The sequence below is a fragment of the Athene cunicularia genome (assembly GCF_003259725.1).
Source record: "Athene cunicularia isolate RWA chromosome 1 unlocalized genomic scaffold, athCun1 chr1_part1, whole genome shotgun sequence".
Classification (NCBI taxonomy): Eukaryota; Metazoa; Chordata; class Aves; order Strigiformes; family Strigidae; genus Athene; species Athene cunicularia.
The window spans coordinates 98,751,838-98,779,701 of NW_020799091.1; the positions used below are offsets into that span (position 1 = coordinate 98,751,838).

A 27,864-nucleotide genomic window follows, 5' to 3' on the forward strand; every position below is an offset into this window, starting at 1 on the left:
CCTCGGTGCTGGCCAGGGGCAGCGCGACGGGTCTCTGCGGGCTTGGGGCGAGGGATGTCCGGCCGCGCTTCCCAGCCCCTCCCGCCGGAGCCGTGACCTTTTGCCGTAGCGCGGCCTCAGCCGCAGGAAGCCGCGGGCCTGTGGCTGGGGACCGGGGCGGGCAGCTGGGCCCGTCCCCCCCGCTGCAGGGCCGCCGTCGGGTCTTAGGTTGCCGTTATCCCTATCTGGGAGAGGAACCGGTGGGACTGAGCAGAAAGTTTGGGGTCTGTAGAGGAAATTTTTAAAAAGTCGCTTATTTTTTCGAAGTAATACTGCCCTCAGTGTAACAGTTACTGTCAAGGCTTTGATTGCAGCTTTGGGATTCTGCCTCATATTGCCCCGTCATGGCTTGAGCCCATTAAATAAATATTGATGTACATAGTGTACTCCTATGAGCAAAAATGGGCCCGTGGATGATTGCAGAATTGATTTTTTTTCTGCCTCTCTTAAGTCTTCAAACTTTAATAGTGCTCTTAAAGAATACTTGCTGTAGATGCAGTCACATTGCTCTGGGCTGAGCATCACATAGATTCGTGCAAGGCTTAATAATTTTACCACACTGCCTCACTTTTGTATGAGTTTATTTAAAAGTTCTGATCTTCTCCTCTGTAATACTTAAAAACTAGACAGAATAGTATTGTGCTATGGTGTATGGGAAACTGAAAGTGAAACTGCATTATAGTTACTGAAATGAGTAGTCAAAAGACCCCTCCCCTTAAAAAATTACAGTAGACTTGGTAGAAACATTCACATAAGCTTCTTACAGTGACTCTGCCGAATACCTTTTCATAGTACATACATATGGGGAAGATGTGTGGCTTAATGCATATTGTGATTGACTGCTTATGGAAGGTGCGGTCTTATTTGAGGAGAGTAGGATTTTCTTTTTGACTTTACATTTCTTCTCTTCCTCCTCTCTCTTATTTTCCCTTTGGAAATAGGTGGTTCTGTTCTTTGTTAACGTGACAGTATTCTAGGGCCCTTGCATAGCTCTTCTTTATGCAGGCTTTTTTGTATTTTCTTGCAATTGCTTTTTGTTCAAATGAAATCATTTGGGGAGCAACTGATTTTCAGATGAAAATTTTGAACTTCAGTTTCTTGTGTCTTCATTCCATTTGCCTGAGTGCTAGTATCTACCAAGTGTTGTTTTTACAGTAAGTATAACTGTCCTTGTTAGTTCTTCAGTCACCAGTTTGTTCTTGCAAGTGTTCTTGTGTTTCTGTTTATTGGACATGAGTGAGAAATGTTTCCTGAGAACAGTGGGAGAGCCTGCCTGCCCTTGGAAAAGGGGAGGAGACAGATTGTAGGAAGGGCATTGAAGGACAGCTAATGCAAGGGGGTTTACCTGTTTCCTTGCTGTGAAGTATGTGGATGTAAAAGTGAGTTTTGTACCTTTTAGTCAGGTAAAAAGGTCAGCTGAAGGCATGTCTCTTCATCAGAGTTTTCTGTTTGTGTAGTGGGATACATTTGGGCTAAAACCTATGTATGTAACCATATTAACCCACATGAGGGTAAAATTTAACCTATCTCCTGTGGTGTTGGTGGACACTCAGCTTCACAATGTCACTGGTTTTTCACAGTTGAAATATAGCTTATTCTTTTCTTCTTTCTTTGTTAGGGGTGTTGAGAACAACATACATTCAAAACATTAACACAGAAACACAGAATGGGTTGGGTTGGAAGGGACTTTCAAAGGTCACCTAGTCCCAACCCCCCTGCCATGGGCAGGGACACCTTCTACCAGACCAGGTTGCTCAAAGCCCCGTCCAACCTGGCCTTGAACACTGCCAGGGAGGGGGCAGCCACAGCTTCTCTGAGTAACTTGTGTTAGTGTCTGACAACCCTCACAGGGAAGAATTTCTTCCTTATGTCTAACCTAAATCCACTCTCTTTCAGTTTAAAACCATTACCACTTGTCCTTTCATTACACTCCCTGATAAATAGTCCCTCCCATTCTTTCCTGTAGGCCCCCTTTAGGTACTGGAAGGCGCTATAAGGTCTCCCCAGATCCTTCTCTTCTCCAGGCTGAACAATCCCAACTCTCTCAGCCTGCCCTCACAGGGGAGGTGCTCCAGCCCCCTGATCATCTTCATGGCCTCCTCTGGACCTGCTCAAGCATGTCCAAGTCCTTCTTATGTTGGGTGCCCCAGAGCTGGACACAGCGCTGCAGGTGGGGTCTCACCAGAGCAGAGCAGAGGGGAAGAATCCCCTCCCTCACCTGCTGGCCACACTGCTCTTGACTCAGCCCAGGGTACAGTTGGCTTTCTGGGCTGTGAGTGCACGTTGCCGGCTCATAGTCAGTTTTCCATCCACTAATACCCCCAGATCCTTCTCCTCAGGGCTGCTTTCAATCCACTTATCGCCCAGCCTGTATTTGTGCCAGGATACAACTGGGTTTCTGGACTGCAAGCGCACATTGCCAGCTCACATCCTTTTTTTCCACAGGGCTGCTCTCATTCCATTCATCCCCAAGTCTGTATTGATATTGAGGTTTGTCCAACCCAGGTGCAGGACCCTGCACTTGGCTTTGTTAAACTTCCTGAGGTAGGCATGGGCCTGCTCCTGAAGCTTGTCAGGGTCCCTCTGGATGCCATCCCTTCCCTCTGGATGCCATCCCTTCCCTCTGGATGCCATCCCTTCCCTCTGGATGCCATCCCTTCCCTGCAGTGTGTCAGTGTGACCCTTCCCTCTAGTGTATTAAAACCAGTACTGTATAATAAATAGCTAGGTGTTTATGTAAGGACTTGTGAGAGGGTGGGCAACCTGTGGCATTTGGGTTGGCTATGTACTGTCCGTCATCCCAGTAAGTCTGATTAGTACTGTACATATCTTTTAAATGAGAGCACAGGACAACAGTTGGTTGGACTTCAGCTGGATTAATTGTTCTGGCATCCTACAGTCCGCTTCCTGCCAATCTTTTATATGGAAACCCCATATCCCTTATGTGTGGTGCCCTCAATCAGGTGTGCATTTGATCAGAGATCAAATTCCTCACAAAGAGAGAAATATCTACACGTTGGTCACAGAACATAGGCACATTCAATAATGCTGGAAGAAATGATCTATCACTGCTTTTTAGTCATGTATCTGTGAAGTGTGTACACATGTGGAGCTATGTCAGTAGTGAGAGAAATGTTTATTTTTACTGTTGAGTAGAGCTCTCTTGAAATACCTGTATGAAGGACTTTTGCAGAATTCTGAATGGCATCAGTTAATATTTAGATCATCTTAGAAAAAGGGCATTGGCACCTCTGTTTCCTTTTACTGTGGATCGTATTCTTGCATGCCTGCTCTAGCACTAAGCTTTCTTTGAAATCAAAGCTGGACACATGTAGAAATAATTCGAGAATTCTTGTCTCTGTTCTGTTGCAAATTCTCTGCACCTTGTTTCTCCATGTTTGTCATCCTATTGCAGTGGAGCAGAATAATTTTGTTGTCAGTTACTAGTCTTTGCTGTAGAAAGACTACCAACAGATAGTGTTTATTTTGCCTATTCATATTCCATAGGGTGCTTCTCTCCTAAGCACAAAGATAAGATTAAAGCAAAGTGCAGATTTGTGACGCAGTATTAAGCAACAAAAATACAATTTCTGATAAAATAATATGCTTTGGCAGAAGGCTGCCCTGTACCTCAGAAGATACTAAAAAAAAAAAAATTTAAATTGACTTTTTCTGGTCTCCCTATAACTCATTTGTTATTAGTGCAGTTGTTAAAACTCCATTTGATATCCAATATGATTGAGAGGTTTTGTCTTACATTTTTGAACTGAGCAAAATGCCTCTGGTTTGTCACCTAATGTTTAAAAAATGCTTAACAATTAAGACAGGGTTGTGTACAGTGTATGGTATCCATAATGTTTATCATTACTGACTTTGCAAAGTTGAAAGGGTTTTGCTAGGATAAAGGCTAGTCAGTTTTGGGTTGGAAGTTGACAATTATATTAGCTGACAAAACAAACTATATATCCCCTTTCAATGATAGACAGGAATGACTTTTTTTTCATTTTGTTTCAGCCTTTTGAAGTAGAGCAATTTTGTAGAAGATTTTTTTCATTGAGTCATCCAAGAATTCAACAGGCTCTTTCTTAAATATCACAGAAGGGTTGAGGTTGGAAGGCACCTCTGAAGGGCATCTGGTCCAACCCCTCCTGCTCAAGCAGGGCCACCTGCAGCAGATTGCCCAGGAGCCTGTCAAGGCGGCTTCTGAATATCTCCAGGGATGGAGACTCCACAGTCTTTCTGGGCAACCTGTGCCCATGCTCAGTCACCCTCACAGGAAAAGTGTTTCCTGACATTGAGGGAACCTCTCGTGTGTGTTTGTGCCCATTGCCTCTGATCCTGTCACTGGGCAGCACTGAGCAGAGCCTGGCTCTGTCCTCTTTGCACCCTCCCTGCAGGTATTTATAGACATTGATAAGATCCCCCTGAGCCTTCTCTTCTCCAGGCTGAGCAGTCCCAGCTCTCCCAGGCTTCCCTCATATGTGAGGTGCTCCAGTCCCTTCACCATCTTCGTGGCCCTTCATGGAGCTCTCTCCAGTATGTCCCTGTCTCTCTTGCACTGGGGAGCCCAGAACTGGACATGGTGCTCCAGGTGTGGTCTCACCAGGAGGAAAGTAGAGGGGAAGGATCGCCTCCCTCCATCTGCTGGCGCTGCTTTGCCTAATGCAGCCCAGGGTACCATTCATCCTCTTTGCAGCAAGGGCACATCGCTGGCTCAAGTTCAGCCTGGTGTCCACCAGGACCCCCAGGTTCTTTACTGCCAATCTAGTTTCCAGTCAGTTGTTCCCCAGCACATACTGGTACATGAGGTTATTCCTTACCAGGTGCAGGACTTTACACTTTCCCTTGCTGAACTTCATGAGTTTCCTGTCAGTGCATTTCTTCAGACTGTCGAGGCACCTCTGGATGGCATCCAAGTAGAGGGTTTTCTGTTGTTTTTTTCTATTGTTGACATATCTGAAATAATTTTTTCCAGTGGCTTTTCTTGGCCTGCTTCTGAATTGCAGTAGAACTTTACATTATGTTTGAAGGAGGTGGGTTTATTTAGATCTGTTAGTACTATTTAACTGGTCCTTTATGGGAAAAAATTCCAAAGGAGAATATAGCTCTGAAGAAATACAGCTTCAGTCATTCTGAAAATGACTGAATGTGTATTTACAAGCAAGGTAAAAACTTTGGTAGGTTTGACATAACCACGTTTGTGTTCAGTGAGGAGCAGAAGTAGTGCAGCGTGTTTGTCTATTTACTCTTACCTGTGGCCAGACCCTCCACAGAGTGAGAACTGTGTAGTCTGGAGTGGTGACAGCAGTGGGAACCATGAGCTCTGTGCCAGGGTGGGTGGGGAGAGGTTTGAAGAGAAACAAGTAAAGTACAGATGGAGCCATTTTAAGAGTGGAAAAGAAGGAAGAGCTGTTGGAGCAGTCATAAATCTGTAGTAGCACAGTGTGGCAATTTTGTTGTAGAAAGAATAAGGATCTGAAAATTGCTAGGTAGAAGTGTGATCTAGGAAAATAACTATATGGTTGAGTCCAGATACTGTACAAAAGTAAAATAATTTTGAAATTGAATGATTGATTTTAATGCTTTAAGGTAGCATCATAACTATGGATGGATTTCTGGAACTAGGTTCAAGCGGGCAATTTTTACGTTATTCATAAGCTGTGTCCTGTGCTTGTAGTGTAGGCAAACTCTTATTTATTTTTATTTCACTTCTCACTCTAGACTTCTAATTACCTTTATTAACCAGAAAAATGCTCTGCATCTGTCTTTCCTATAACATAATCATAAAGAACATTTGTCTGTTGTTAGCCTTTAACAAGTATCTGGAAATTATGGCAGGTTGGGAAAATACAGTACTTGACAATACTGAAACAACATAGAATGGCATTAAGGGTGGCTGTGAGTCACTGCTAAATAAAAAACTGTAAATATTCTAACTTCTGATGTTCAAACTATAGATGCTATAGATGTTTTACAGTGTGAGAATAGGAATATAGTGCAGGATCTTATATAGCTACTGCCTCACCAAATTGTTTGAGAACTGGTTTAGTAATCACTGTGTAACACTAATTAACTTTACTTTCCTCTTCCTGTATTTAAAGTTCTGTGTGACCCTCTATCTGTGAAGCAGGACATTTTTTACCCTTGGTATTAGTAGATTCACTGAGTTGATTCCTTTTTCTCTATGTTAGAAAGGCACTATACTATCTATCTTATTTGGAGACTGGAAATATGTATCTTATGCAAGATTCCTTGGCCTACCTCAAAGACCAAGTTCTGGTCTGTGTATGGAGTCCTGTTGTATGTATCCTACTTTTCTTAACTGCTAATGCTAGAGAAAGAATTATAGTTTGAAGATGAAACTTAGATTAAAATATTTGCTTTTTTGCTCGAGCTTTTTTTACCTTCTTTTTTGTTTTTGTGTTACGTACATTTGAACAAACAGTACATTCTATTTGATTTCTGTTTCAGACACAATACTTTATATGTAATGCATACATTTTTGGGTCGTGTAATTTTATTTTGTAATTCTGTTTGTAAGGTAGGTTGGGTTTTTTTTCAATATAGCTAAATATAGAACCCATAGAGTATATGGAATACTTAATTCTGAAAAAAAAAAAAAAGCCCCAACAAAAAGCAAATGAAAACCTACAGACATTGTAACGATTGCTTGTGACTATTGTTAGACGTCTCAAGATTCCACTGTTTTGTATTAAATGCATCTTTGGCTGTGTTTCAGGTATTAAGGACACAATTGTTTATGGAAAAATTAATGTATAAGTCCAAAATAAGAAGGGCAATCTAATCTTTGAGGAAATGGCAGGATTCCTAGACAACTTCCGGTGGCCAGAATGTGAGTGTATTGACTGGAGCGAAAGAAGAAATGCCATTGCTTCAATAGTTGCAGGCATATTGGTAAGTTTTGAGAGGACGTGAATCATAGCTGTGTTGACAAGTTTGACATACCTGACAGGAAGTACGACAGTTACATTTTTGTTTCAAATTCAGTGAAGTTTCACTCTTAACTGCACCTCAATCCAGTATATTTCTTTTAAACTTTTTAAAGTGTAATTGATACACAGCTTTTTTTGCAAGTCACATAACTTTGCATGTTGTTTGATAATGATGTATCAGTTCTGCTATCTCTTAGTTAAAAAGATTGAAATTCCTAGTAGATTTTTTGCATAATTGGATATGTTAGAACACCTATGTTATAGTTTGTGTATCATATGCATTTAGAGTCTGAATTCTTGTTCTAAAAACTGTACAGGGAATTTAGCTGTACACTAATGCCTAATTTGAATAGAAAATGTGACCGATTCTCAAATGCTCCTCTGCAAACGTCAACTTTAAGGCTTATGCAGAACCTGCATATCAAACAGTTTTACAGTCTGACTAAAGCTAATAAGTTTCTAGAAAAGCTTGTACTTGTTAAAAGACAATTAAACCAATAATATGCATGAACATTTTCTGTGTTTTGTCTGCCTGTCTCTGTACCCTGACAGCTTCCTAATACTGGTCTATTTTATTTCTAGTTTTTCACAGGTTGGTGGATAATGATAGATGCTGCAGTAGTTTACCCTAAACCAGAACAAATGAACCATGCGTTCCATACCTGTGGGGTGTTTTCAACACTAGCTTTTTTCATGTAAGTGTATATGAAGGGAGTTCTTATAAAATAAACATGAGCTGTTGAATACAGTTTTTACTAGACAATACAGTATATGATAAAACTTTGAATCACTTGCTTATAAATTTCTTACGAGTAATCTTGTTATGCCTTTTTGCATGCCAGTGTAAAGGCCTTTTTTCTCTTACCTGTGGCCTTTGTTTCTGATTGTGGTCTGTTTATTCTGTGTTCTGTTGCCCCCTATTTGTTTTGAATGTCAGAAAGCAGACCTTCCATTATGGAAGTGGCTTTCTGTGATAAGTGCTTATATTTCTAGATCAATTTTCATGTAATGCTGCCCAGTGGCTTACCTCAATCTAAAACATTTGATTGCATTTCCCCTTTTAAAAATAATTTTTACAGCTGTCTCTGGCCCAAAACTTCCTTAAATGGGAGAGGTAGTAGTATTATAGCTATTGTTATAAGAATATAAATATGGCAAGCTTGAAGGAGAAGTAATAGCTGAATCATACAATATTGGCAAGAGAAAAATACATTTGGATATGCAAGACCTTCTTAACGCTTGGTATCTGAAAGTTTCTGGGTTTTTTCCTCAGCAGCGTAACTAATTGTAAGAAAATGTCCCTTCTTACAGGGTGTCTCTCAGTTGAATACTTATAGTATTCATTGTGAAGGAAAGTAACTGGTATCATAATCATGTGAGCACTGTGTTACTGGCTGTTACTTTTCCTGTGACGTGGTTTTAGATATTTTAAAAACTAAACAGCCAAAGAGTAACCAGGAATATTTCAGTCACTAAAAAGGGCAATTTTTTCATTTTACAGGTCTGTTAATGTAAAAATATAAGTAAAACTTGGGAACAAACAAGGAGTTTGTTTGAAATTCAGTTGGAATCCTTCCATTAAGGGACATGTAGTAATGTGACTCTACAGAATGCCAAGTAATTTTCCCAAAATTTGTCTCATCTTAAAAAAATGTTACCTTTTAACTTAAAACTTTAAATTGATTTTCTAATAATCTGAAGTCTATATGCTTTTTTTGTTCCTAGGATAAATGCTGTATCAAATGCGCAGGTGAGAGGAGACAGCTACAGTGATGGATGTTTAGGAAGAACAGGTAAATTAAAAATTGTCTTGAGCTGAAAGACTTCTTATTGTTGGGTTTTTTTCTAAGTGGTGGTTAAAGAAATAATAATGAGAAGTTAAGGAGTAGGAGAGAACTTCTGTGAAGTTAATTTTTTTCAAAATTAACACTTGGAGATATAAGTACTTTCTTTGTTAAAAAGGTGAAGATAGAAACTTTCAATTTCTGTATGTCCTGAATACCTAAACTTTCCTCTGCAAATCCTATAGCTGCTGGGTGAAATAAATTTCTGCCTTGTGGTAGGGGACGGAGCAGACATTCCTTAAGAATGTCTTATTTAGAATGTATCACAAACACTGTTTCCTCTGTATATCACCGTGTGGTGTCTGTGGACCTGCAGTCCTCTCTCTGCTTTCACTCACAATTCCCTTACTGTTTTCCCATGTGGATCCCAGCATCTGTTTTCATGTGATCTGTAGAATGCCTCACCGGAAATCTGGTAGGATTTACTGATTTTTGAACTAACATATGATGCTTCATAAATTGCCTTGAGATAATCTTCGCGTAGAAATAGTTTTCCTTTCCCATGAGTGAGCAGGTTGATTATTTTCAATGGCATCATTTTCAGCAGGTGATGTCTAGCTATGGTAGATGTTGTCCATCTGAAAACATCTTTCTGAAGTAAACAGGGGAAGCATTTGTTTTACGTGCCCTATTGGAATGCCATCTTTACCTCAGAAACACTATAGCTTTAGAAAAGTACCTCATCATTAGTCCACTCCCAAGTTGTGTTAAATGGTATTATAGGCATTCCCTACAGGTGAAGGGAAATTTCTGGTAGCTGTGTCTGCTTGCTAAGATAAGGCGAAACCAGCTACTCTGTGTTTTACTAGAGAAAGCAAATTTTGGTTTATATTGCCCTTGATACAGGGTTTAACCTTTTCCCTTTGTGCCTTCAGCAAGGTAACATACTGTATCATAACTGACTAGTAGCTTGGATCATGTTACGATGGACAGTAGTCCACATGGTTCTCAGAGGTTTTAATATCTCCTGCAGGTGCTCGTGTCTGGCTCTTCATTGGCTTTATGTTGATGTTTGGTTCACTTATTGCTTCAATGTGGATTCTTTTTGGAGCATATGTTACACAGAGTAAGTTTATTTATTTTCACGTATGGAAAAGTACTTTTGCTGTCAGCCAAAAGGCAGAAAATCCAGAAGAATGGAAATGTGTGGTTTGTTCTTATCAGAGCCATACCATCTAGTTTTGCAGTCAGAGAAGAGATGAATAGTGTGTTAAATACACCTTCCGATACAAAAGGACTTAATATTTCCTTTGTTACTTACTTTGCAGACACTAATGTTTACCCTGGATTAGCAGTGTTTTTCCAAAATGCATTGATATTTTTCAGGTAAGTTATCTGGGCAAATTTCCCTCCTTCTAAAGGGGTATCTAATTTACCGTCCTCCGTGCACATTGATACTCTTGGAAAATAAGTTCTGAAAGCTGGAGGCTGGCTCCAGTCTTGGACTTTCCACAACGTGGTGTTTGCTGCTCTCAGTGCAGGACCCTCTGTATCTCAATTTATTACTCACCCGGAGCTTTACTTGAGGCCCAAAGGGACCTCTTGGGTCACTGAGTAACTGACATTGTACAGGGAGCTGATGTGATATTAGTCAATGCATAAACTGATCGAACTCTTTCTTAAAACTACTTTTTTCTACTCTGCTGTTCCTTTTCTACTTGCTTTGCTCCAGTGCTTAGAAACAATGTTTTATTTGCCCCTTCTCAGCCCCTGAGAGGCTCTTCACTCCCCTCGTGCTCCTGTTAGTCCAGCTCTTTCTGGTCTCACTGAACTTACAGCTCTAGAATGTGGATGACCACGGATATGGACATTATTCTGTGAGACATTGTCACTGTCTGGATAATGGCAATAGTGTGTCATCTCTGTACTACAAATACCTTGGCATATATCCTAACAGCACTTGGTGGGAGATCCTGTTGCCCTTTTCCTGACTATTTCATACCAATGGCTCAATTATCTGCTAACTGATACACCTAGATTTGTTTCTACTGGATGAGCTTTCAGTCATTAAGAGTGATAATTTTTTTCTTCTGAGAGCATGATGTCACATTTTGTAATAATTACACTTAATTTATTTTATTCTGCTTAATATCATTACATATCTTTTTTTATATTGTATAATACATTCTGCAATCCATGGATTTTATTAATAGAAGACAATGAAAGCATTAAATAGTGTAAGTTCCAAGATCAGTCACTGAAGAAGTTCACATAACCTCCTCTTTTGCAAGTTCTTACCTACTTAAATTACTCTGCTAACAATTTTTCTTCTAGTACCATAGCAAATGCTTTGCAGTGAGCTAGATCAACTGGTTCCACTGTGCTTCCCTGTTTAGAAAATGAGTTATGTTCTTGCAGAAAATAGCAGTTCCTAAATCTCTTCTGTAGTTTTTGCATGTGATTGAAATGGGATACTGATGAAGGCAGACTTCCGAGAATAGTTTCACCATGCCTGAAATCTTATTTCAGTAGTTCAATGAACTTATTTCTGAAACTGCTTGTTTCTACAAGTGTCTTTCTTCAGTTTCTGTTGTACTCTGCAGATATATTTTAGGTTTATTTGTCTTCTAAAGTTTGTTTTCTAGGTATGAACTATGAGAGAAATTACAACTTTTTATTAAAAAAAAAAAGGTTTTGTTTTTTATCCCTCCACAGACTTCAGACAATAACACTTGATAAGTCCATCCACTGCTGTAGACTTTTTTCTTTAGACCAGACCTGGATCATTGATGCCCTTCTCAGTGTTCTTATCCAAAACTTTGGTTTTGATTGAGTCAGATTCTCTTCCATCAGTGCTGTTTTGTAATGTCTGTATTTCCATAATGGCTGTATTCCCTGAACTAGTCCTTCAGGATTTGCACTTCAGCCCTGATTTTTACTCCACCATTTTTTTCACTTAGTTTAACATGCTGTATTAGTTCTCTAGTTAATTGCCCAGGTGTCTAGCTTGGTTTTTACTTATCGTTGCTTGTTATTTTTGTTCTCAGTGTCAATATTTCTCATTTCTCTCCCTCTTCATTCTCTTATGATTTAGTATGACTCTGCCCGTCTTTACCGCCTGTTTGTTGGCTATAAGGAAAAAGAACTTAAAGTATAAGGAACAATAAGGAAATCATGCTTCGTTGTATTCTCTCAACAATTTTTTTTTTGATTCAGGACAATATGTAATTGCATCTGACCTTATAAAAGGCATTTTGGAAATCAAATTGTAATTCAGATCTTGCTTATCCACAACAGGATCAATATTCTGATTTGTTCATAAAAATTTAATTGCTAAGATTCTATCCTAGCATAATACATTATGTTCAGCTGATTGCCAGATGCCAGAATGAGACTTGCTGCTCTGTAACTCTGTGGATTGGTCCTAGGATCTCTTAAATACCAGAATTTTTTTTCCTTCAGAAGGGCAGCTGCTTTTACTGTGAGACTTTCTATTTTTTTTGTCTGAGCAGTTGCTTCTGCTGGATCTCACAGTTTTAGCAATTTATAATAAATCAAATCTAAGCACAAAAACCAGAAACTGACTTGAACAAAAGTTAAGGTGACTGGAGGGAAGGAGTTTATTAAAATTACCTTTTCCACCTTATATGTGGTCTGAATTTTTTTTTTCTCTCCCCCTGTAGTACCCTGATCTACAAGTTTGGAAGAACAGAAGAGTTATGGGGATGAGATATCATGTATAGCATTGTCTATTCCATAGTCGCTATATAGTACGATGTATGTAGATATATTTACATTTATTTGTTCTTGTTTTGCTTTCTAAACTGTATGAACTGAGACAAATTACAGTTTCTGTAATAAGCTCCCTCTTTTCACCGGACAAATTTGTGAATATGTACATATAACTGTATATATCTTAAAAAGGGAATGTCAGGCTTTCTTTATGAAACCTTCAGGCTTTTTTCTTCAAATACATGGGTTTCCATCAACTCCTCAGACTTGATCTTCCAAGCCTTCACATGTATCGGAGACTTCAGTGGAACTCTTAGTTGAAAAGCAGGATAAAGCCTGTACCCTGTAAAAGGGGTTATTACTTTTCTGCATAGGTGAGATAGAGCTGATCTTGCAAGGGCTGCCTGTGTAACCTGAAGGAGTCGTTGGTGCATGGAAGTGACTCGGCTAAGGCTGTATTTAATGATGGTAAATTCTATTGTATGCTAGGAGCTGATTTTAAGAATTTTATATAACTGTTCAGAAAAATATAAAGTAGCTTTTTTTTGGTAAAAGGTTATGAATTTTTAAACAAGGCCCCATGTTAAGCAGTTTCTGCATGGCAAATCAAACTTTTTGACTTCTGATTGCTATAGCACAATGACATTTGGTAGCACCACAGTCCTTAGAATTAATCTCGTGCTGTTCAGTGTAATAGATAACAATTAGTATTTAATGTATTTACTGATATTAGAATAAAAAAACCCAACCAAACTAAACTGATGCCAGTCATATTTAAAGAGTATAAAGAATAAATAAGAGACTAACATTTAAAAAATTATGTTGGCATAATTTTCTTCAGGGAAAGCTTTTTGCTGATAAATGAACAGTTATCCTGCTGTGTATTACCTTTTCTGTTTAAAAGGTGAGCATTTCACTTGGGGATATAGTAGATGTATTTATTGCTCACAATCTTACCTTGAAATAATTGCCAGGTTTAGGACTGCCATTTGCCCCAGTTAAAATGTATTTATCTCCTAAATTCTATGGGCACTTTATGGGAATGTTTCCATTATTGAAATCCAGTTTCTTCTAGCTGGAGTATAGGGAGAACAATGATTTTTTTGTAGCTTTGGACTGATCTTGTATATCCATCTTGCTATTGGTGACTTTCTTCTCTTACAAGTTCTATGTGGTTTTTAAAGCATTTGAAACTACTTTTTGTCTAAAGGCTTTTGTAACTTCCCATCTATCAAGATTGCTGACCAAATGGTATTAAAACTGCAGAATGGAACTTCTGTGCATGATTACTGTATACTGTTAGTCATCTAATTGCTCCCTTGTGGGAATTTCTCCAGTGGACAGAATATGAAGCAAATACTGCAGCTGAAATTGTGCTACTGGCTAGACTAACTTCATCCTGGTTTCACCATCCTGCAGTGAGTTATGATATATTCACTGGTGTTAATCAGAGATTTGTACATAAATTGTCTGGTTGTAATTTCAGAAAACTGCAATAAACCTTCTCTTACATTCTCAAAATAGCGAACTTGGCAAGGGAATTGTATGGTAGCACTCAATAGCTCAAGCAGTACTGACCTTTAAGCCAGTCTTACACTAGCTAGTAAGTAAAGCCAAGGCTTTTGTTTTCATGTCTGTCAGTTTCTTGCTGAGAAGCCTGAGAGTGTTTGTTGGCATTTTTACTACATGAGAAACAAGTGTAGCCTATACCTAATCTTTTTTACAGTATCTTGCACCATCACTTGAACAGGACAGGCTAAGTGTTTGATTCTGGAAGAACTCTGACAGTGTGCTTTAATGCAAGTTCCCAGTTAAAAAAGTTTTCTCAAGAGCAGGGCAAGAGCTGCTTTCTGAGGTTATCTGCATTTCCTATAAGAAGTTTGCTTTTGTGCAAGTATTTCTTGACTGACCCTTCTGGTTTTATAGAATTGGAATGATCATGCTTTCTCTACAGCTGCTAGGAGAAGAGAGACAGCTTTGAGCACGTGTCTTTTCTGGTAGCCTACACTGAAAACAGGTGTAGTATAAGAAAGAACCATGTAGGCTTTATTTGGAATATGCTGAGGTCTACTTTTATACCCCAGGTGCTTCCAGCACAACAGGCCAAGGTGGAGGGGGATGGCTCAGTTTAGATAACATCTTGGCCTGTTACAGTTGACAGTTGTGAAGATAACAAGTTACTCCTAACAAAAGGGTTTTAACTGTGGCTATTTGTGTAACTGAAAACTATTAACCATTATAACAGTATGCTGTATTGCTAAATATTCACAGATGTTTCAACTGCCACCTTATTTATGCTGTCTATTATGCATTTAGGTTGTTCCTTTTGAAAGCCTGGGGTTCTTCGCTTATTTACGAATGAATACAAGAACAGGTATTACCCAGTCTGGGGCTGTCTTGAAAATTCTTCCAGAGTTGAAATCTTCAGATAACTACATTGTCTTGGCATGCTGCCTAATCGCAAGTGCTTAGATTAGTTCTACAAGGTAACAACTTCATGAAGCTTTTGGAAAAAATGTTACATGAAAAATCAGTTAGTCTTTGGTAGTTCTGGAAGGAAGGGGGGGAACAGCATTACCTCAGATAGCCAGCCCACAGCTCTAACAGGGACCAGGTTCATTAACAGAACAAGCCATTTACAAATAAACAAGCATTTAAAAAAAAAAAAAACACACCACACAGGAAAAAAGTCAAACAAATAAAACCAGTCTTTTTAGTACAGTAGTGGTTTTTTGTGCTTTATTAAATGCTTTCCAGACCCCACTAGATTGTGATGTGAGGCTTAATTTGTAGTCTTCTGCTTTAAGGGACTCAAACCACAACCAGCAATTTGCAGGACTAATCTGATTGTCAACAAGAGATTTTAGTGTCTGACAGTTACTGATACATGTTACATAAATTCTGACCAAAATTATTTTAAAGTTTGTTTTGCTGTGAAGAACAATTGTCTCACTGCAGGAACAGAAGATTAATGCTTCTCATTAATATGTTCAGAGGCAGCTATGAGGAGGCCTTTCCTGGAGCAGTTGTTTGCAGAGCTTCATACCGACTGCTGTTTTTACCTGGAGGGAAGAAGCTGCCACAGAAAACTGCATGTATTTAAAAGGATTCAGAAAAGCAGGCTGGGGGGGATATAATACATGTTGAATGCTAACACTGACTTCACAAATAAGGCAACCTAACAGAAGTTACTATAAACTGTACATAATTCATGGTACAATTATTCACTCACTGAAAACTACACCCTACCTACCATAAAGTGCCATTATTTCTGAAAGCTTTATTTCAATGTGGACTGGGAAATAGGATGATGCTTTATAGCCATCTGTCTTTAGGCAATTTAGTGTTCATTTCCCTTTCTCATTCCACCTTCTAAGTCTTTATGGCAGAACACAGTTGCTGTTGTAGCACAGCAGAAGCCATATAAACAATGGCTAAGGGTCCAGGCTATTCTCAGGAAGCAGCATCTCACTCAGGATTTGTCACTGGCTGCATTTTGTCCAGACCTCGTTCTCTGTCCTGCCAGTAGCCACATGGCACCGCTCCTGGGCAGAAGCCTCTCCAATATCTTGATGCAGGCACTCACGCTAGGGCACCACTTAAGTTACTTCACTGTCACCAGAGACACTATGTGTATGAGCTTGACCATCCAAACTGCTGCCACAGGCTTGGCTTCCATCTCCACTAAACACAAGAGATACGGAATCGTGGGGATCATCCTCGGCATAATTGTCCAACACCTCTAAAACAGGCATGCTAGGGTCCTTCAAATACTGGAAAAAAAGCCAGACATGAGAGTTTAGATACCTATCCACAGAACAGATGTAGTAGAAAGGACAGACACAGAGCAGGTACCACCACCTAGAGGCAAGTTGTTTCAGACACAAATTCACAGCAAGATGTATTCTAGATTTCCTTGAAACTGCAGTGAACAAGGAAAAAGTTAAAAATACCTTATTTCTGTGGAGGGAAAAAAAAATATCAATCATGCAAATGTCCATTTAAGTAAGTTAGAACAACCTCCATTTCCTTTTTTTTTTTTTTAAATAAATTTTGGCTAATATTCTCCTGCCAGTTCAAACAAATTTTTACTAGTTAAGAACAAGCGACAGAAGAAAACACTTCATTATGCTGCTGGGGACATACCCTCCAATGGCAGGAATCTAGCAAATGACAGCTTGTCTAAAAGACTGATGGAGCAAACGAGATCTAGGATTCTGGTTTGTTCAGTGTCAGGCAAGTCATATCTGCATCTTTTACTGCTACCAGGAAACTCCAGTGGCATTAATTACTTTTTGCTTTGACCTCCCTGCTCTGCTCCCCTTTCCTCCAAAATTAAGTCATCAGCTTTACAATGACTGCATAATCAAAGAAGTAAGCACTAGAAAAAAAAAAACACAGGCCAGAGAAAATCCTTTCTGTTCCTCCTACCACCCCCACATACTCTCCTTATCACTAAGCTGATCTTGTGTTTCACAGGGAATTGGAATCATCTACCACTTCTTGTATTGAAAAAAAAAAGTGCAAATCTGCCATTGAACATTTTTTCCCTGATTTAAAAAAAATTAAAATAGATGTCTGGAGCACAGACACCTTCACATTGTTACAAGACTGACATAGCTTATGGTTTTACTCAAAAGTTTGTTCTCTACTGTAGGAGGTATCATAATCTGGCTGAGAGGAATCACAGCTCAAGTCATGTCTGTTGTGGAACAAAACTAACCTTTCAATTAAGGCACCACTTTCTCTGTAATCATAGCAAGCCTAATAAGCAACAGGATTATTTTTTCAGGTGTATTAAAAATGTTTCATATGGGAACTTCAAACACATCCACTTCAGCAAATTCAAGACATGAATGTCAGTTTGGTTTTGCTATGTGAAGGTAGAACTGCTCCCTGTAACCCTGACACTGAAATATGAGATCCTGCTGTAAAAGAAGGAAGCATATGATTTTTCTGAAAATCTAGAAGAGTACATATGAAACTGCCTTAAAATAATCAGTATTCCATACTCATGAAAAAGTGTTTTAAGAGGAGAAACCTCAGGCTGGTTGATACCTTTTAGAAATACACAGTTTTTTAAAATTCTGTGTGTTTACTGATTTTCTTTCTTATCTTTCTTTATTCTTTGTTTTGCCTGAACCCAGACTCACCATTGTTCAAGCGTATCTACTTTTCCTGCAGGTTTTACAGATTAATGTAATTACTCCAGAATTAATGTGATTTCCAGATAAATGCAATTACTCCAGAAACAGATGATGTTTAGAGAAGATAAATAAATAGAAATTCTATTCTTGAAAGTCCTTTGCATGAAATGCTGCAGTACTGTAGTACACTGTACAAGGACTTCTTTTCCTACACGAAATATACTTCACTTGATATGTGATACAGCTGCCTCCACTGAGTCCCCATGAAATGGTAGCTGAGGCAGCATGAAGAGAGAAAATAATATACTCAGGACTCTGCAGAAAGTCTGGGGTCATTCACCCAGACTTCTATAAAAATCTGGAAAAACTACCATTGCACAGTGGAATACTCTGACACGCATATATATATATATATAAGGAAATACACCTCCAAGAACTGCAAACAAATACAAACTTCTAAAAATATGAATGTATGCTGAACAAGAACTTTTAAATCAAGAACTCTGCTTAAAGACTACTTCCCATTTAAACACTAAAAGAGGAAGACAAACAGGACAAACAGTATCATTTAGTACAGAAATGTGAGAGCTACAAGGAGGAAAAATTCCCAGGATGACTTTTTCATTTAAGTATTGCTAAACCTACAGGAAAAAAAGAAAAAAACCCCAAGAACATTCCCCTAGGTGATCGTTAGGTCTTCAAGTCAGTCCTTGTTCTTAAAATGATCAGTCTCTCCTTTTCTGTATTTGATTTCTAACTGGAGACCTTGGTCCCAAGTACATGTTCTGCAGCACACAAAAGCTTTTTGCTTCAAGTGAGCAACTGTTTCAGGCCTGGTGACTTCAATAAGCAAAGACAGGGATGGACAAGGGGTAGTCAAGGAACAGAGACTCTTACTCTGGTTTCATAACAGGATTAGAGCAACATTTGTATCTTAGTGCAGAGGAAAAAATAATTCAGGTGAGTAATACAGTGGGAGATCACATATGAGAAAAGTAACACTTTACGCTGAGTGAACAATCTATTGTTCTATTTCTGTTATGCAACAACTAGCTTCCTACTCACTCAAAGATCATCACTGTCTTTTACAGGGGAGGGGAAGAGCAGGGAGAAAAACAGAATGTCTACACATACCTCTTCAAAGTGCGATGGGATTTCTAATGGTGGCTGAGACCAATATTTAATTGTTTTGTGGTGCCTCCACAGAAGAAACAAACCAGCTGTTACCAGAGTTACAAAAAATGACACCAACACAAATATTAGTATAATATATGCAGCTCTGGTTGTCTCTGAAAAAGAAAAAACAAACCACCATATACATACAGTAGGTTCATATTTATGCACCATCAAATCTAAGACAATATACATCAAGCTGAAATGTACTATGCTTGGTTAGCAAAGTATAATTTCCAAGGCTAAGATCTCAACTCTACTATAGATACATTCTAAACACCTGTGTTCAGAAGTAGCTTGTTTTGTGATTCCACATGGAAGTCACCAGCTCCCAGGAGCTCCTGTCCCTTAATCGTGCAGCCTAAGGCAAGCAGGGCAAACGCCGAGCTGAAGGGATGGGATGGATCCCGGCTGTGGGGCAGAGGGCGGGCAGGGAACGCAATCTGTCCTTCCACCCTCGGGTTGTCTGCAAGGGCCATTAACTGCAGGGCCTTCTCTTTCAAGACATTCCCCTCCCTTCAGCAAAGGGAGGGTCCCAGACTCCAACATCACAGCTTGGGGGCTGGCGAGCAGGTACTTGGCCAATGCTACCCGGGAGGTCAGCTCCTGCACAGCTTCAGAAACTGTAAGCAGGTTTCATCTATGTGTCTTCCAGCATGTTCAAAGCATGCTAAAGATCAGTTGTGCCTTTGGTTGTGTTGATGGTCACATGGAGAGATTCAAGAGAGAGAGACAAACTCTTATCTTGCACATGCCCTCTCCTCCCTTCACCCTCCCTCTTATCTCGTACAAAAACATGGAGCTCAAAATGTCAGAGAAGGAAGTAGGTCAAAGAGGAGAGGGACGTTCCTGCCCTACAGGAGGCAGTGGCTGAGGAAGAGGATTTGCAAAAGTAACACCATCTCCTTCATCAATCACTTCCACTAAAGACCTGGTACTTGTATTTTCTTTCTTTGCATATTTCTAGAAAGAAATACCTGCTGCAGTATTTATGAGGGGAAAAAAAACAAGCGGAAGAGTACAACATAGACCCTCAATTACTAACTGAAAAATGTCATTATTTTGCCATTAATGACAATTGTGAGCTACTATTGGTGGCTCTCTTAGCACCTCTGACAAGTACAGGTATGTAAGTGATCAGGTTCCACAATCAACAACTCCTGTTCTACACTCATAGTATTATATACCAAAAAAAAAACCCAAACCAAAATCAGATTAATACCACTTAGTGTAGTTCTGTGACACTTTGGGACACTTTGCAGTCCAAGTAGCTGGAGATCTGAATGTGTCATCAATTCTACTTGAATTCTAAAACAGTAGAGTGTCAATTCCTTTAGATTTCCAATTTCAAATAGTGTACTGCTCATCTTTATTTCCTGTTTAAAAAGACACACAAAAAAGCACTGTTACTGTGAAAACCAGACCTGTCTTCAACACAAATCCCTTCCCCATATTTAAATTTCTCATTCAAAAGGCAGAGATTTTATTTTGCATATGTGTGCTTTACCAAACAAGAGACACAGTGAAATATATTTCAACTTTCCTACTTGAATGCATTTGAAATTCCATTATTTTTAAATGAAATTAAGCCTGACCATTTAAAACCATCTATAAGGGCATGAACAGCAGAGGCATGAAAACTGATGAAAGGTGTCATTTTATCCACAACACGCTGCTGGATGCTTTGACTCTGCTTCTGTAACAGCTCAGGCAGTGAGCACAATATAGGAAGGGGGAGGGAAAAACAAGCCATGAGAAGTGCCTCCTCCATCAGAGGAGGCTGACGGAAGTGTAGTTCAGTGAAGAGCTTCCACCATCTCGACTCCTTCCACTGAAGAGCAAAACAGCTGATGGGCAGTGCAAAATCTCCAGTCTCCACACAGCCACCAAAGTATTTTGGGAGTTTTTAGCTTGTAAGGGGACTTGGTGAAGACTACAGAAGCATAAAAGAGTGACTTCTGCTCTGAATCTCAAACATGAGGGTATTTTATGTGTGTCAGAAAAATACATGTTGGTGCAAGAGAGGAAGGAAGTGGAGGCGTTTCAGATTAAGCAACGTCTTTGAAACAAAAGTTTTTTTAACGTAATTTTTTTTCTGCTTCTGTTTTTTAAACATTTGACTTTAGAATGACCTTCTTTTTAATCTTCTTCCTCTTTTTTTAAAATGTGACTTAATTCCTCCTCTGCAATGCTGACCTATCAAGAACACAATTACCAGGGACCCCAGACAGCAGCATAAGCACATGATGAGACCAACACCTCTCAGATTCAGCATGAGCAGAGACAGCTCATCCCAGCCGTGTCCAGCATGTTTCTAATAACTCTGCCTTTCTCTGCCCTAGGAACAGGTGACATCAGGCCAAAGCAGCCTATTACTGAAGCTGCCAGCACAAACAACACCAGGACAGGAAAGGAGGAAGGATATTCCAGTCTTCCAAATTGTCTAAGCAAACTTTGGAATCAAAATGCCATTTTAAAGTCACCCTTGACACTTTGTGGATTCTCTCCCTTCATCTGCAATGTGATTTAACCTTCATTTCATATGGAGGAAAAAAAATGATGTTTTTGAAAGTTTCATAATACATGCAACACTTGTGCCAAAACCAAATTAACTTTAGAGAAAAAAATACATTAGTTTTCTTCCTCCATTTCTGCTGTTTTGCCAAGAGATACTGACTCATATCTCAGTCACAAGGGCATTATGAACAAAATAAATTAGAGAGAATTCTTACTTTTTTAGTAGTACTTGTTGCATTCTCCCAGTAGGACACATGATACTGAAGAAAGTCACCTGCTTCGGATCCAAAAGGAGGTGTGACACTAATGAGAAGTGAGTCAGAGCTTTCAATCACGCTGTTCACTTTAGGGGGCCCTATAGTAGCTGAAAACAAACACAGAAAGAGCAGTGAACAGCTCATCATACTGTCTTCAGCTTTACTTAGATACTCTCAGCAAACATGTTAAATATTGACAGCTTTTTCTCAAGCAAACAAATACATTTTCTCATCTACCTAATGCATTTATCTGCTTTATTACAAATCTAAGGAACAAGACTTGAAAGCATAAGTGAAATGACATAATTAAAAAGTTTCCTGTTAATTTTTTCTGGAAATTCAGTAAATATTCACTAGAATGTATCTGAATTTATCTGTAATTAATGGTGATACAATTTTGTTGGGTTTTTTTTGTTTTTTTTTCCCTTCAAATAGCCTGCCACATATTCTATGTTCTCTTAAAAGCACACTGGATCAATAGACTGGAAGAGGAATAACTAGTTTCCCCCTCCTTGCTTTGATGTCTCCATCTGTCCTATAAGGTAAAGATGACGCCTTCCTTTTGCAGAGAACTCTGAGGTCAAAATCATGACAAATAAAGTACTCTCAGTCCTCATACAAGATACTTATCACAGTTCACATATGGTCATTAGTCACTTACCCTTTGTATCTTGACTTCTTTCACCAACTAACCATATCAGCATTTGTAAAGCACTCCAGGATCTCAAAACCCCCACTCATGCAAATATTAGAGTAGTTAACAGCTGCTTGCATACTAAAAAGGGATAACTATTAACAGTAAAAATCAACCCTTGCATGCAACATTGTTTATTGTACCTTAAAATTTTTTTTTTAAGCAGAATCTGTTCTGTCCACTGTTACTTTAGAGAAAATTGGCCATGATCTTCGTATTGGTAGAGAAATTTCAGTTTCTTCCTACTCCCTGTTGCTGTACAATGCAAATGCCTGGCTGCATGTCCTCCCAGATTCCTGAAGCTCACCCTCTCAAGTGGGACGGACCCAAAAGTTAGAGAACAGCCTGACTGAGTAGCCCATGGTCTTGGTGTTTAGAAACTGATCTCAAGGGTGGTCACACAAGAATGATGACATAACGTTCCTCTTGCTCTCCCAAGGAACAGACACACAAGTGTCTTTCCCACACTAAGCCTTCTCCTTTGTCTTGTATTCCCATTAGCCCAGTGCTTTCCTAACTGCAAAGGATCCCACTTCCAAACAATCCTGCATCACAAGATACAGATGCATCAGCTGTAATCCTCAACTCAAGATTTGGGTAGTTCCTCATTCCCACATGCTTTATTACTAGACATAATCCAAGATTTAGAACTGAAGTCACCAGAGAAAGTATCATACTCTTTGCAGCATGGGTTGCCACTGCTTCTCACAAGATATGGAAGAACTTGAAATAAAGAGTGAATAAATTAATTCCTCTGCTTAATTATAATTTCAGATGTATTTTTAAACTCAGTATTTACTTTCTTCTAATCCTGAAACCAATCACAGCAAGGCAAAAGAGCAGATCTTATAAGGAACAACAATATGTTTGTTCACACACTTAATGGGATTTAAAGTGTGCCTTGACCCTTCTACACTGTAGTCAGGACAGTTTATACTTATTAGAAAAGAGATCTGTCCAAGAGAAGTAGGTATTTTGTACTCAGACTATGACAAATCAAAGGGGTGTATGTGTGCATGCAGCAGCACTAAGTAGAGAAAGAAGAAAATGGAAAACTCTCTAACATAATATACGTCATAGTTCTCGTAAAGCGTAACCACCCAAGGAAACTCCTCTGTTTCTCTTTCAATACCTGTTGAAAGATTGCATTGCTAACCCCACTACAGAGGGACTAAGTAGTATCAAATTCCTAGTGACACACCAAGGCCTTGTAGTCTTTGTTATCCGAACACATACAATTCTCTCACTTGGCTTTTGTGCATAATGGAGTCAAAAAAGCCTAGAACAGACAAGAAACATTTTTTTCAAAGAAATCTCCTTTGTGAGAGACACTGAAATCATAAATAGCACTTACTGTTTCTCTCTGCCACAAATGGATCTGTTTCTACCCAGTCAGAAGTCACTTGCCCTAGCTCAGCTCTCACACGGAAAAAAAAAGTCCAGCGCCGCTCCTTAAGCAACAAGGGGAAGCTGCATTCAGTCTGGGCGATACGGGTGCAGTTCATCTCATCCCACTGGTTAAAGGCCCCTCTGCAATTCAAAACAAAGGACAAATAAAGCATCAGCAGAACAGCACAACTATCTCAAGCATGATCCCTCCCACCGAGACAATTTTTGTAACAAGACCATAAGTTACAAAACTACCACTTCCATGCAGGTTTGGCTCCATGGCCCTTTCGGCATCTGCACCCCCTCAGTATCTGGGGAAGAATTTAAATTGGCAAGGGAGAATTAAGGAAGGTTAAAATTATACAGGAAACTATGATACATTTCTGGGTGCTCTTCAGGTCTTCAATCTTTGCTTAGATCAGTGGAAATGTTGCAGGCTAAGAGACAGTCAGTCTTCAGAAGCTATATAAAGCATCTGTAATAGACAACTCGTTTACTTATTAATTTTTAGCTTTTTAAAAAAACCCATTTGTGTTACTGGATCAGAACAGAATCAGTTTGGTTGTTTTTAGATCTATTTACTTACGTTTTAAAATGGACTGTATATAACACCAAGCCTTTATCCACTTTAACAGAGGACCACCTCAGTGAACTACGGAAGTTATAGGAATAAACCATCACATCCTTTGGTGGTGGTAAATGTGGAGAAGACTCTAAAGTAAGAAGAGGAATAAAACAACTATTAAAGCATTCAACTATACAGTAACTAATTTCTGATCTCCAAATTCCATCACCATATATTACATCTTTGCAGGCAAAACCATTCCTCCTTCTCATTCTATTTCTAGGTTCACATTAAGTTCCTGCTATCCACAAAGCACTGAAATGCAATTTACTGCTTTTATTTATTCCATACAAAAACATAACACTTAAAGTACCGAGTCCAGAGCAAAACAATGAACCGCAGGCAGCTCCCCCATGAAGCTATAAATTAAGGTCCACTGCCACTTGCTCATCTATTTCAACTGTCTGCATTTCACATTTTATTTACTGTGTTAACAACTCAGAACACGCTTTTCCTGACCATCTGCCTTCTGCTAAATTGTCTGAAGAGGTCACTTCGCTGAAACTTTCCAGGAAACAGGTCAAAAAACCAAAGCCTTCTCATACTTAAACATTCACAAACACATAGAGCATTGTTCCACTGGCAAGCCTGAAGTTTTGTCAGTTTTAAAACTGATTTCACAATGTAGAAAAGGACAGAAACCTCCATTAGAGGCGTGCCTTCAGCTAGTAGGAACGTCCACCCAAATTTGGTCAGGCTATAAACTCCTGAGGGTGAAGGAAGACGGCAAGCGCTCTGAGCAGCTTGTCCGGAGGCGAGCAGCACAGAAGCCAAGAGCAGAGTCATATCTCTATTATGGGAGAAGAACTACTTCCCTGTGGGTCCAGGCGGATGGAGGAAGCTGTTCACTGGGACTGGAGCACAGCCAAACGCCAGACACTGAGCTGGGGGCTGGCAGGCCAAGTGGAGGAAGAGAGGAAGGGAGAGAGGGAGGGCGGCCAAGCAAAAGACAAAGAACCAAGGGCTTGGGAAATAGGGGTGGATGAATTAAAAAATGAGGGTAGCAGCTGGAGGGAAATGTTAACTGGCAAACAGAGCAATACACCAGACTGGAGAACCAAAAGCACTGAAAGACAAGGAGACCAATGGCAAGGAATTGGGATGGCCAAAAGAAACTACTACCGCAAGTAGGCTGAGCCAAGGAAGACAGGAAAATGCAGTTACTAAATGCCTTTGAAACCGGAAAAGCCTCACACTTAACTACAGCACTCCATGAAGGGCCCTCAGAAGGCCTCTAGTCCAAGCCCCTGGCTCGAGCAGGCCCAGCTCTAGCCTAAGACCTGGCTGCTCAGGGCTTTCTCCAGGCAAGCCCCAGAACCTCCAAGGACAGAACCTGCACAGCCTTGTTGGGCAACAGCTTCACTACCTGCCTGTCCTAAGAGGGAGAAAGGTTTTTCTTCTACATTTGACTTGAAACTGTCCATATAGCAATCCCCTTACACTGGGTCAACAGGTCCTAACCTCAAAGACAACCATGACATGACATGACTATAAGATTTCCATTTTTTTGTTCCCAAGACAATAGTCTCCTAACATACAGTTTGCTTATTTTTACATAAAGATGAGAAGATAAGCACTTAAGCTAAATTCTGGCCCCAGTCTTCTTTGGGAATATGGGGATAATGTCAAAAAGTTTTTCCTTTTTGATTTTGATCTGATTTTGTTACACAGCACTAGACAGCACACTGATGCTGACAGCACTATCTTTCAGAAGAAATGTCGTGGCAGGCTCTTAATATCCTCCGTGTACAGGAAAGAGATGACATGAATCTTCATAAAACTGCATTAAACCCTAAGTCCAACATAATTAGTTGATTTTCTAAAGTTTTAATTAGGTATATTACTAGTTTCTTAGCCTCCACTTTTGAGTAGTGCTCTTAAGTAAACACACATTGTCTTGGGCTACAGATGCATCATTCAGCATTGCAAAACTTAGAGATTCCTTAGGATACCTAAACTATTAATCTCTTGCATATTTTAAAGGCCACTAAGTAACCTCTTCTTATTCAAGAGAAATTTTCACTTTCTAGTCACGCAGATTCTTTCTTGCACTCTCACTGCTGGTCTGGCATGTGGCAAGGTATCTCACACCATCAGTAATCTGTGCACTCAGACATCCGACCGATACAAACTAATTTCACAAAATTCAAGAAAGCTGTCAGAACAAAACATAAGCACTAGCATTTTTTTTCCTTCTCTCCCTCCTAAAAAAAATAGAAAACAGAAAAGGAAAAAGCAATAAAAGACAAGGGCAGCTGGTTCATATTCTCAATAAAGACTGCACACTGAATATTTTGCTATATATTAGCATTCAGAAACAGATGATTTCACCTACCAGCTTCAAAGACACAGCAAAAAAATACCAGATCTGTGACTCTGTAGTTGAACATCAAGTTGCTGTATGCCACAAGGCACTTGCTACTGCACTGAGGAGCTGTTTCCACTGCACACTGAGGGAATGCATTCGTATTTCAGTTAGATATCTCAACATGACAAGGGAAGTTAAATTTCTGAAATAAAACACTGAACTCCATAATGATCATTAATTTCTATGACCCAAAGTAACAAAATGCGCACTTCAGAAAAAAGCAGTTACATATGCACAAATCCAAGAAAAACCCAAACTACTTTAGCCAGGAAAAGGCAGAAGTGCCCAGTCCTTTCCCTCCATTTGGAAGGTGGTCTCGCAGAACTGGTTCTTTTAAAGCATCTGCCAAACAATGCTCAGATTGTTTTTTCCTGATGCAGAGACTTCCTGACTCTTCAAGCCGCAACTCAAAGCTTTCACAGAGCGGAGTGTGAAGCCACAAGTTACGCTGAGTGAAAGCAGCTCTACTTGGCCTAGCCATCGGTTTCACAGACCCTGCTTCTGAATGAATTCTGATCCTTTGCCTTGCATCAGCAAAAAAGAAATCTGTGGTCGTTTTTTTGGATGGACTTTTGCTGTTCTAGTGTACCGAACTGGCTTCTCATATTGTCAGACAAGCACCAAGGCCTGCAAAAGGTGAACAGCAGAAGCGTGCAGCCAGGTAGGGGCAGGTGACCACAGCTGGCTGCTCTTTTGGCTGAAAGGTGTAGCATCCCCATTTGCAATGAAACGCGGTGCCTACCGGAGAGCACAGAGGGGGAAGCCAGGCCCTACGCGCAAGTCAGACACCAGAACAGCTCCCTGGGACAATCCTGCCGCTGCCGATGGGGTGGGACTGGGCCACGCTGACTGCGGCAAGACCCCCCAGCTCACCTCAACCCACCCGTGGGCATTTGGACTCCTGAGTCCAGCCACAGACTGCAGGCCTGGAACGGCAGCTGCCCCCAGAGAGCAGGAGCCACAGCCTGGCCAGCCGGGGCCTGAGGAACCGCGAAGGCGACAGCGGACACGATGAACTCACGGAGGTCCCCGCGTGCCTGAGCGCGGACCACGCTGTACGCACACCTCCTGCAAGACACGCCACAGCAACTCTTCCCCACCTGCTGCCACACGCACGGAAGCCAGGACTTCACTCGAGAGCTCAGACCCGACCTGAAGAGCAAACCCGGTAACGCTGACGGGGAGC

At 40.0% G+C, this 27,864-nt stretch overlaps 2 protein-coding genes across 3 annotated transcripts; one reads left to right on the plus strand and one right to left on the minus strand.

Annotated features, from left to right (window-relative positions):
* Positions 1-10: 10 nt before the first annotated feature.
* Positions 11-13,055, plus strand: TMEM50B (transmembrane protein 50B). 2 transcript variants are annotated; one of them, XM_026844550.1, is made up of 7 exons: positions 11-263; positions 6,779-6,954; positions 7,575-7,687; positions 8,718-8,785; positions 9,810-9,902; positions 10,105-10,162; positions 12,460-13,055. In XM_026844550.1, the coding sequence occupies exons 2-7, from the start codon at positions 6,856-6,858 to the stop codon at positions 12,503-12,505; spliced, it is 477 nt and encodes a 158-aa protein (XP_026700351.1). In that variant the 5' UTR covers positions 11-263; positions 6,779-6,855; the 3' UTR covers positions 12,506-13,055. The 2 variants fall into 2 exon arrangements, with proteins under 2 accessions (XP_026700351.1, XP_026700359.1); XM_026844558.1 differs by lacking the exon at positions 11-263 and adding an exon at positions 6,530-6,580.
* Position 13,056: 1 nt separating this feature from the next.
* On the minus strand, positions 13,057-24,398 carry IFNGR2 (interferon gamma receptor 2). The gene is made up of 6 exons (XM_026844540.1): positions 24,272-24,398; positions 23,651-23,826; positions 21,561-21,709; positions 20,051-20,204; positions 18,790-18,944; positions 13,057-16,281 (listed from the first exon to the last, which is right to left on the minus strand). The coding sequence occupies exons 1-6, from the start codon at positions 24,361-24,363 to the stop codon at positions 16,108-16,110; spliced, it is 900 nt and encodes a 299-aa protein (XP_026700341.1). The 5' UTR covers positions 24,364-24,398; the 3' UTR covers positions 13,057-16,107.
* Positions 24,399-27,864: the final 3,466 nt, after the last annotated feature.